Source organism: Galeopterus variegatus, unplaced genomic scaffold (assembly GCF_000696425.1).
Source record: "Galeopterus variegatus unplaced genomic scaffold, G_variegatus-3.0.2 Scaffold6596, whole genome shotgun sequence".
NCBI lineage: Eukaryota > Metazoa > Chordata > Mammalia > Dermoptera > Cynocephalidae > Galeopterus > Galeopterus variegatus.
In genome coordinates this window covers 39743-50047 of record NW_007732707.1, presented here as the reverse complement: position 1 = coordinate 50047, position 10305 = coordinate 39743, and the positions used below count along the sequence as shown (strand labels likewise).

The 10305-nt window shown below is 42.9% G+C and overlaps 1 protein-coding gene across 1 annotated transcript in view; it reads left to right on the top strand.

The window, feature by feature from the left end:
* LOC103606447 (pirin-like) overlaps window positions 1-10305 on the top strand; it is a gene marked incomplete at its 3' end in the record, with an annotated part of 41010 nt that overhangs the window by 1312 nt on the left and 29393 nt on the right. Inside the window, exon 2 of the mRNA XM_008591038.1 lies at window positions 726-856. Coding sequence (XP_008589260.1) covers window positions 726-856 — 131 coding nt within the window. The remainder of the gene's footprint in view (window positions 1-725; window positions 857-10305) is intronic.

Below are 10305 nucleotides of genomic sequence, written 5' to 3'. Positions count from 1 at the left end.
CCCGCCAGCCAAAAAGAGGAAATACTTTTGAATAATAAACACGGTATAGGTGGGTCCTGAAATATGGGATGCATTGTCAAGGGCAGCTCGTCCATGAGTTACCCGCACTCTGGAAGACTTCGTGAGGAAGCTGAAGTCTTTTAGATTTCTTGCTTGAAAAGTTGGCCCTGAACTTCAGGGATAGATGGGTCTTTGAATCCAATGACCCTCGAAGACCCCTTTCAATGTCATCTTCTGCTGAAAGTCATGGACCTCTTCGTTTTTCTCCATGTTCCCTATGTCACCACACAAAACCCCCATCTCTCAATCTCTCGGCCTCACTGGTAGCACCTACCTCGTGAGGTGGCACTGGAGGGGAGGTGTGCGGGTGACCGAGAGAGTTCACTGAGGTAAAACAGATAAAGTGCTCATCAGAGGTTCTTGGTAAGTGTCCAATAGAGCTGTTGTTGCTAAGTCGTGTACAAGATACTGCAAGGGTTCAAGAGATAATTGTAAATAATTAGTGAGCTACCAGGCGCCTAGTAAGTATTCATACATGTTCACCGTCATTATTGTTGCTTTAAATCCCCTAACCCAGGTGCTGTACATGGTAAGCAATCAATAAATTGCAGCTGTTATTATTTTGGGCATCCAATGTTAATATCCTTTATTTCGTAGTCCTTGGATGTTTGCTGTTTATGACTTTTTTTTTTTTTTTCCCTCCTTTCGCCCTCTGTTCTCTATAGCTCAGCATTGGAACACTGTCTTTTTAGACTTCAACATGGAGTCCTTTAAGAAGGTTATTCTCTCGGTGCTCAGCCGGGAGCAGTCAGAAGGGGTCGGAGCTCGCGTCCGCAGAAGCATTGGCAGACCCGAGGTATGCTGGTTGGGTGGCTGCTCCTTGCTTTCTTTTCACAAGGGACTGGTGGGACACTGAGGATGATTTGGGAAGAGGGGGCCAGGATGGTAGTGAGCTGCCCTGTGGAGTGTCATAGGTGCAAACTCTAAACTTCGATATTGGGACCCCATGCTGACCAGCCCCAGCCCTAAAGGGATTTCTATAATGTGGTTGTAGAGGTCCTGGGCTTGAGGTGCAGCTGGGCTTCAATGAATGTCTCTGCTGCTCTGTGCATACCCACCTCTTACCGTGGGCTGACCTGCTCTCCACCTCAGCATGCACATCACCAAACACACCCACTGTACAGCCCCCAAGTTTATATGCCTGCAATTCAGGTCACCAGGGAGTAACTCTGGGTCCCAATTCCAAATTCTCAGAAGAGAGAATGTGATAGGCATGGAGTAGGTAAGGTCTCCACTCTTAGCCAATCAGCCACTGCCAGGGATTTGGATTCATAGAGAGACTGCTGAGACCCAGCTCTGTAGACCTCTGGTAGGGGGCCAGTGCAGAGGGGGACTAGCTCTCAGAGAAGGTGACTGTAAATTAGGTAGATGTCTTTCAGCATCAGAGAACGTTTTCATTTGAATAATATGGGAAACTTAGGATTTGCCAGAAAAAAATTTATATGCACAGAGAGGTATTAAATTGTGGTCATAGCCCAAGAAATATAGCACCTAGTATCATACCAGATTCCAAAAACCAATTTTGAATAAAAGAAGAAAACATTAGGGAAATGGATTCCATTTTGAAAGGTGAGGCTGGGTTGTTCCTCTTTTTAATCTCTACTCTGATATTTTCATGCTACTTTGTTGCTAGACCTAAGCTTTATACCATTACGTAAGGGTTACTTTCTCCACTTTTTAATAAAAAGTGTCTTTGAAAGGTGTTGCTAGGGTTTTTTTAAAAACTCCCGGCTTTCCTCAGTGAGTACTGCCCTGCGTTGTGGATGGATTTGATGTTTTTAGAAAAAAATATTTTGGGGGCCGGCCTGGTGGCGCACTGGATAGTGCGCCGCTTGGGAAGCGCGGCGGCGCTCCCGCCCGAGGGTTCGGATCCCACATACAGACCGGTTCCCGCTCACTGGCTGAGCGAGGCGCGGGAGCAACGCCGAGGTTTGCAATCCCGTTGCTGGTCCCCGGTCCGGTACAGGGGCAACACTGAGGGTTGCGATCCGTTGCCGGACACGGAAAAAAGACAAAAGACAAAAAAAAAAAAAGAAAAAAATATTTTTTTAATTGATGAGAATTGTACATATTGATGGTGTACAGCATGAGGTTTTGATATATGTATACATTGTGGAATGGCCAAATCAAGCTAATTAACGTATGCATCACCTCACATACTTATTTGTTTCATGGTTAGAACACTTAAAAATCTACTTTCTTAGCAATTTTCAAGTATACAATATGTTGTTATTAACTAATAGATCTCTTGAACCTATTCCTCCCGTCTAACTGAAATGTAACTTTGACCAACATCTCTCCAACTCCACCTTCCCCTCAGCCCTTGGTAACCGCCATTCTACTTTCTGCTTCTGTGAGTGTAACTTTTTTATATTCTACACGTGAGTGAGATCATGCGGTGTTTGTCTTTCTGTGTCTGGCTTACTTTCACTTAACATAATGTTGATTGGCCTTTGAGGCAGGGGAGAGTTGGCAACCCAGCTCTCCATCTGCCCTATCAGCCATCTCTTATCTGTACCTTTGCCATTTCTCTTTCCAACATTAGCTTTCTGTTTATCAGAGAATGTCTTTTGAGGTCCATCAAACATTGTTTTTCAAAGGATATACGCAAGTAGGGTTATTCTAATGGCTAAATTTGCAGGGGATTTGGGGGAGATGCAGATGGAGGTGGTGTAATCTACTAGGCTACATCACCAACAGAGCAATTGGAAAGAATTCTGAGACCCTAAAGACACCTCTTGGTAAATGATTATTGTATGTTGAGGGTAGCTAGTTAGTCCATCTGTCAGGATCACATCTACTGAGAATTTCTTAATTTTTTTTTTTAGTCCTGTGAACCCTTTGGCGGTCTGTTGAAACCTATGAATTCCTTCTCAAACAATGTTTTCAAATAAGTAAGATGCATAGGATCACCAAGGACAACTTTCATACTGAAACACAGTTAACAAAATTTTAAAAAACAATTTTGTAGTCTAGTAATTTTACATTAAATGACAAGATTTGGTGGCAGTCCTAATAACTCCCTAATTTCAAAGCTGTGAGGAACATGAACTATTATTTCAACATACCTACTCACAACTGTAATATCATGTGAAAATAACTTTGATTTCTATTGTTGACAAAGTCACAGGTATGGTAATTTACTGTGGTTCATAGGCTACATTCGTAATTGAAGAAAATATTGAATTTTAGTCTGGACATAGTGGTGATGTTTGTACAACCATGTAAATGTACTTAATGCTACTGAACTGTATACCTAAAAGGGTTAAAATGCTAAGTTTTATGTTGTGTATACTTTGCCACAATAAAAAAAAAATCCAGAAAAAACATTTAGTTAGAGGTTAGTGAATATAAAGGTGTAATTGTTTTTCCAATCCAAGTTTACCACTCTCCTGAATTTTATCTGTGGTCCCAGATCAGAGTACTTGCTGAAAACTTTTGTTTTAAAGACTCCCATTTTTTGGCCGGCCCGGTGGCGCACTGCTACAGTGCGCCGCTTGGGAGCGCGGCGGCGCTCCCGCTGAGGGTTCAGATCCCACATACAGACCGGTTCCCACTCACTGGCTGAGCGAGGTGTGGGTGCAACACTGAGGGTTGCGATCCCGTTGCTGGTCCCGGTCCGGTACGGGCGCGACACTGAGGGTTGCGATCCATTGCCAGACACGAAAAAAAAAAAAATTAAAAAATAAAGACTCCCATTTTCTACTGGTTCAGGTCTTATGTTCAGGTATGCTTTTATCTTAAAGAAAAATAAATGAATAGGAATTTTTCCTAATCCCATCAACCTGGTTTAATCACTATTAAGACAGAGGGTGTTTCCTTTTGTTTCTATATTATTGTATATTTTACATCATGGGGATTATATAGAATAGACAATTTTGTGTTCTGATGTTTTTATTTAACGTGGTAGCATATGAACCTTCCATGTTGTTATAAATTCTTCACACAAATCATTTTAATAGCTGTGTCATATCCTATCGTATGAGCATACCATTATTCTCTTACTCATGACCCTATTTTTGATCATTTAGGTTGTTGCTGTATTTTTTCACACTCTGCACTCTACCAACTTGCCAGTAAGGTAGACCCCTAACCCTCCCATCAGCAGAGAATGAAAGCATCTATCTTATGTCAAGGAGGTTACTGTTCAAATTTTCTGCACCAAGGCTTTATGCCTCTGAAGAAATATCTCATAAACTTTGGACCCCAAAGCTGTTTTAGCATAGAGTTTACAATAGTCCTCAGTATTAGTGGTCACAAGTGATCTGTTTCCTGTGACTGCAAATGTGGAGATAGGAGAGGAATTTACAATGCTCTCACTGAGCCTTTCCACAATTAACAATAAAGAAGAGATGAAGTGGGGCTGGCTCATACCCTTCATTACAAATTACAGTCAGGCTAGCCAGACTGGAATTGAAGTGCTGAATAGCATGGTGTGAGGGGGAAGTTCCTCCACGCTCCCAGCAGGAGGGAAACCCACTACTCATCTGTGCTTGCCTCTGTGTCCTACTCCCCCTTCCACCAGACACTCCTTGGTGAAATGTGACTCTCCATGGGCCGCACTTATCTTTCTTTTTTTAAAAATAAGTAATTTCAAACAGAGAAAAGTAGAGAAAATAGTATAATGAATCTCCATGTTTCTAGCATCCTCAGTGATCAACTTATGGTGATCTTGTTTCATCTATATCCCCATCTATTTCTTCCCTCAAAGTATTTTGAAGAGAATCACAGACATCATTTCATTTTATTTATAAATATTTCAGTCTGTCTCTAAAAGATAAGAACCTTTAAAGTTTATATGTATATAACTACTATCACGCTTAAAAATCAAAAGAATTTCTTAATATCATCAGATAGCCTTGGCTAATCTTGATCTTCATTGATTTAGCTTCTCTAGATGGTGCTCTCCGTCATCATGGTCTCTAGATATTGAGTCAAGATAGTGGGGCATAGAGTCACAACTCAAATCCATTCAAGGCTGTATCTGGATCTCAGTCTGGAATATGTGCTGGGAGCTTCCTTCTGCCTTCTCATTGTTACCCTCAGGCCCCAGTCTAGATGCTGAGTAAGCCGAGGAGGTGGTCTGAGTTGTTGGAGTCTACCTTGAAGAGCCTCTCCATTCTGCTGCTGCCATATTGTCTTGATATAGGCTAGCCTAGAATCACTTGACCACAGGCACTATTGCCCTTATATGATTATCAGTTACAATTAGGTTCAACTGTGTGTAACAGAAAGCATCCTCCAAAATTAATGTCTTTGTGTTTCTCTTTTGTAAAGCCCCAAAATAGGCAGCCCAGGGTGGGCCTGGAGACTCGATACTTATCAGAGACCCGCACTCGTTCTGTGCTAGGTCATAGTACTTAGTATGTTCGTAGTGCATTGCCTTATGGTCCAAGACAGCTCTTAGGGCAATAACAAGCATTTGCCCTCTGGCACAGAAAGGAGGAAGGAGGAAAGGCAAAAGGACATACATCAGCTGTCCATCCTTCTTCAATAAGTAATTTCCCTAAAAGTCCCACCTTATAATTTTTACACTGTGGCCATATTCCAATCATATGGCCTCACTTAGCTGCAAAAGAGGCTAGGGACCTAAAACAGGTACTGCTCAGGATGTTTGTGGAGTACTTTCTATGTACACAGAATTATTCTAAATTCAGTGTAGTGTCACTGAAAACACATAGCATCAGCCCTATCCCCGAGGAACTGCCATTCCTGGTATCTACTTTCAGTGCTTTCTGATTTAAATAAAATACCCAACTGCTGGAGCTTTATTATGGGAGTGCCATAGGCCTGCGGGAGAAGAGATAGCTTGGAAGCTGCGACCTGAATTTGGCAGCTAAAGGATTTGGAACCGTTTGAAGGAAAGGAAATTCTTACGTGTTTTGAAAAATTTGAAAGATCATCAGTTTAATATGTAGAGAGAGAAAGATGTGGATGAGTTGGGGACTTAGTCAAAACAGTTTAGAAAGTCAGAGTTCTCATATAAATCAGATCTTATCTATAGATAGCACATGTTTATTTAACATGTTGTTGAATCCATGCTAAATGTTTAGAGAATATCAGGAACTTTGATAAAAACTAATACCCAGCTCTGCTTAGTACAGCAGTCTAATGCAGGGTACTCTTGTTTGTGTTGGAAGAACAGTGTGTCTTACACATATTTCCCATCTTCTGGCCAGATAAACAATTCAACCCTCTGACTCTTGCCTCATCCAGCCCCCTGGCTTCTGCAGTCTCCTTTTTGTGCTGGCTTTCCTCCTGTGTGTGTCCATATGGATTGGTGACCAGAAGGGTCAAAAGTGAGTGCAGTCAATATGACAGATAGTGCTGATATGGTCTAATGTGTCTCTCCCACCCCACCATTCTTATGTTGAAATCTTAACCCCAAGGGGATGGTATTGACAGGTGGGGCCTTTTAGTGGTGATTAAGTCATGAAAGTGGAGCCTGCAGGAATGGTGTTAATGCCCTTATAAAGGAGACCCCAGAGTTGGAAGTGGAAGGGGGGCCCTGGTGGTGGCCACTTCCGTGATTTAGTTTTGTCACCCTGAGCAGTGGAGGTGGCCGCGGTGCGGGCAGCTCAAGGTGTGGTGGGGCCGATCCCGTATTCCTGGGACTGTGGGTTGTGCGAGCCCCACCCGGCTTTTAGGCTTGGGTATAGAAGTTTGTTATCTATTGAAAGTTATTGTAAATTAGCATTTAGTAAGGTACAAATTCATTTTTATAACTGATTTAGTCATTTGTCATTTAGCAGCTTGCAATGAAAACATCCTGTGGAGAAAAATGACTTTACATTATGAACTGTATTCAAATAAAGGTTTAAAATGGGATCCTATTCTGGACAAGGGAAATTAAGAATGTTAAAGTCAGAATTTTCCTCTCTGAGGTGAAAAGTGTGCTTTGGCTTAAATACAGTATATTAATCATACCTTTTTATCATTATTGCTTATTTGTTAGAATAGAAACAGTTCTGCCTTTCCTGAAGCAAAATAATATTGAGTACTTCTATTTTCTGCATTTTTTTCTGATTTTAGCCTTGTAGATGGTGGTAATTATCAAGACATTCCACATTTTTAAAAATTTTTATTGAATCATAATTTATTTACATATTTTTGGGATTCAATGTTGACATATATTGATCAAATCAATATTACTAGTATGTATATTGTTACAAATTGTACTTATTCTTTATGCCCCTTGTCCATTCTCTCCCTATCCCCTTCTCCCTCCCCCCTCCCATCACTGATAACCCTAGATTTCTTCTCTCCCTCTGAAAGAGTAATGGTTACTCTGTTGATTTATTGCCTAGATGGTCTGTCCAGTGCTGAGAGGTGTGTTTAGGTCCCCCAATATTATCACACAGCGGATGCTTCCTCTGTCACTCTGGAATGGGCTTTGTGGAGACAGACATCCTATCCTTTTCTTTGGTCTCTACTGGTGACTCTCTTTGTGTCAGCGTGTTCCAGTGGCTGGTGGACCATGTGCATGGTGGTTGTGATGTCTCAGCCATGGTTATTGTGGTGGCTGTGGTGAGCCACCCACATGGAGGTGATGTTTTTGGCATTCTCCTTGGTGCTGGTGGTGTGCTTGGTTGTGGGGGGTCTGGTCCTCAGTTCCATTCCCCGGGTCCCCAGGTGGGCTCCGAGGCACTGGCAATGTGCCTGGATGTGGGCAGGGTGTCCAATCCCAGCTTCATGCCCCAGGCCCCTGGGTGGGCTCTGAGGCACTGGCAGTGTGCATGGTTATGGGCGGGAGGTCCAGTCCCTGGCTCCATACCTCAGGTCCCCTGGTGGGCCCCGAGGCACTGGTGGTGTGCCTGGGCTAGAACTAACTTTTGTCCTTTGCTTACTTCTAAAATGGGGGAACTTTCTATGGGAACCAGTATTTGAGTTGTATTGTTGAGCTAAATTGCTGTTTTGCTGCTGTTTCCCTATGGAAGACTTTTTGTGCAGCTCAGGGTTTAATGGTTGACCTTATAGGTACTTCTGGCTCTCCAGAGACTGGGTGCACCTGGGTTGTGTAGAAACTCTGATTTGGGCCTGAATATTTACATCAAGCTGCACCCCACGCAACTCTGCATTCCTGACCAGCCTCCTCTGAGTGGTCCTATGCTGATTGGGGGATGGATTGGCTGTCCTTGCTGTGCCCCAGTGTTCTCCTGGTGGGCCTATCTCCCCCACTGCCATGCTCCAAACACTTCCCATGGGATGGGCCCTACACTGGTCCCTTGTGATGACTCACCAACCTCTGAATGGCTCCCCTTTTTCAGCTGTTCTGGCTCCTCACTTCTGCGTGGGCCTATGGGAACTCTATTAGTGGTCTTGCTGTCCTGGGGGCCACCAAGGCCCTCTTCTCCCCTGCCACATCCAAGTAACTCCATCCATAGGGCACAGCTGCAGCTTCTGCTGGCTCCTGCTCCATGCACTCAGCAGCTCTAGCCTTAAAGCAGCCGCAGCCCAAAATGCTTGGAGCAGTTTTTTCTTTCTCTCATTGTCACTTCTCCCCCTTCATGAGCTCTGTAGGTCTGTCCTCCTCTTCCCCTGAGTTCCAGTGGCCCCAGCTTGGCTGCTGTTACATTTTTATATTTGTAAATTGGTTGATTTGTGGGAGAGAGTGACAGCAGCAGCGGGGGCTGTCTATTCCACCATCTTGACTGGCAGAGTCCTCAACATTCTGCATTTTTGAAACCTAATTTTATAAAGAATTCTCCTATCCTGACTAGAATTCCACCTACTGGATATAACAGCTTTTGTGCTTATGAGCACTGCCATTTTCTTAGAGGTGACTTGTTGAGAAGAGTAACACTATTGTTTAAAGCTTGCAGTAAAGATACCAAACATTGTAGCACCTTGGAGCCAGTTTAATATCTTACTATGTAGAACTGTAAAATATTTAAAATGTCTTATAACATAGTTTGGTGGTTATATAGACAGCACTTTTGTTTTTTATTCCATTCTTTGTTTTAACTCATGTGGTAGTGATGTCCTGTACTTTTTGATCAAACAATTTCAAAGTAAAAATTAAAATTTCAAATTTCTTTTAAAGAACTCTTAAAGAGTAACAGTTAAGTCATATTTCGTAAGTGGTAAAAAAAAAGGCTTAAAGTTTGGAGTAATTTTGTTGGTTGTAGTTGCAGTCGGGTGAAAGGAATAGATTATGTCAAAAGGAGAATGTGGTATAATTAGAAGTAAAGATCTAAAGGGTGTTTCTTTCAGTTAAATAGTATAACTGGAACTATTTACTATTAAACGTGGCTTTTATAAATGCATGGTCCAGTAATTTTATTCACTGTCAGTACTTAATAGCTCATTAATGTTTTCTACACCTCTGAAAATGAATTTTCAGTTACCAAAAAATTGTCCAACTCTAATTTAAAAATAAAACTAGATATTGAGGGCCGGCCCGGTGGCGCACTGCTACAGTGCGCTGCTTGGGAGCACGGCGGCGCTCCCGCCGAGGGTTTGGATCCCACATACATACCGGTGCCCGCTCACTGGCTGAGCGAGGTGCGGGCGCGGCGCCGAGGGTTGCAATCCCGTTGCCAGTCCCGGTCTGGTGCGGGCGTGACACTGAGGGTTGCGATCCATTGCCGGACACGAAAAAAGACAAAAAAAAAAAAAAAAACAACTAGATATTGAAATAAACTTGAGACATTTTTATAAAAAAAAAGAGAGACCCCCAGAGAACTAGATGGCCCCTTCCACCATGTGATGACACAGCTAGAAGACACCATAACTGAACTGGAAATTGGGCCCTCATCAGGTACTGCATCTGCTGGTGTCTCAATGATGGACTTTCCAGCCTCCAAAACTGTAAGAAAGAAATGTCTATTGTTTATAAGCCACTCTATTTATGATATTTTGCTGCAGCAGCCTGAACAGACTAAGACTGATACTGGCCCTGAGTGTGGGGCCATTCTTCCATTGTCTTGTACAATGGGTAGCTTCTATTTAGATGGCTGACTAAGCTCCTTATCAAATGGTCATTTGGTCACACCCTTGGTGTTTTCTCCTGAAAATGCTTTCTCATTCTTAACAATATGGATGGGCTGAAAATTTTCCAAATCTCTAACTTTTGCTTCCTTTTTTTTTTTTTTTTTTTTTTTGTCTTTTTTCATGTCCGGCAACGGATCGCAACCCTCAGTGTCACCCCCACACCGGACCGGGACCGGCAACGGGATTGCAACCCTCGGTGTTGCTCCCGCGCCTCGCTCAGCCAGTGAGCGGGAACCGGTCTGTATGTGGGAT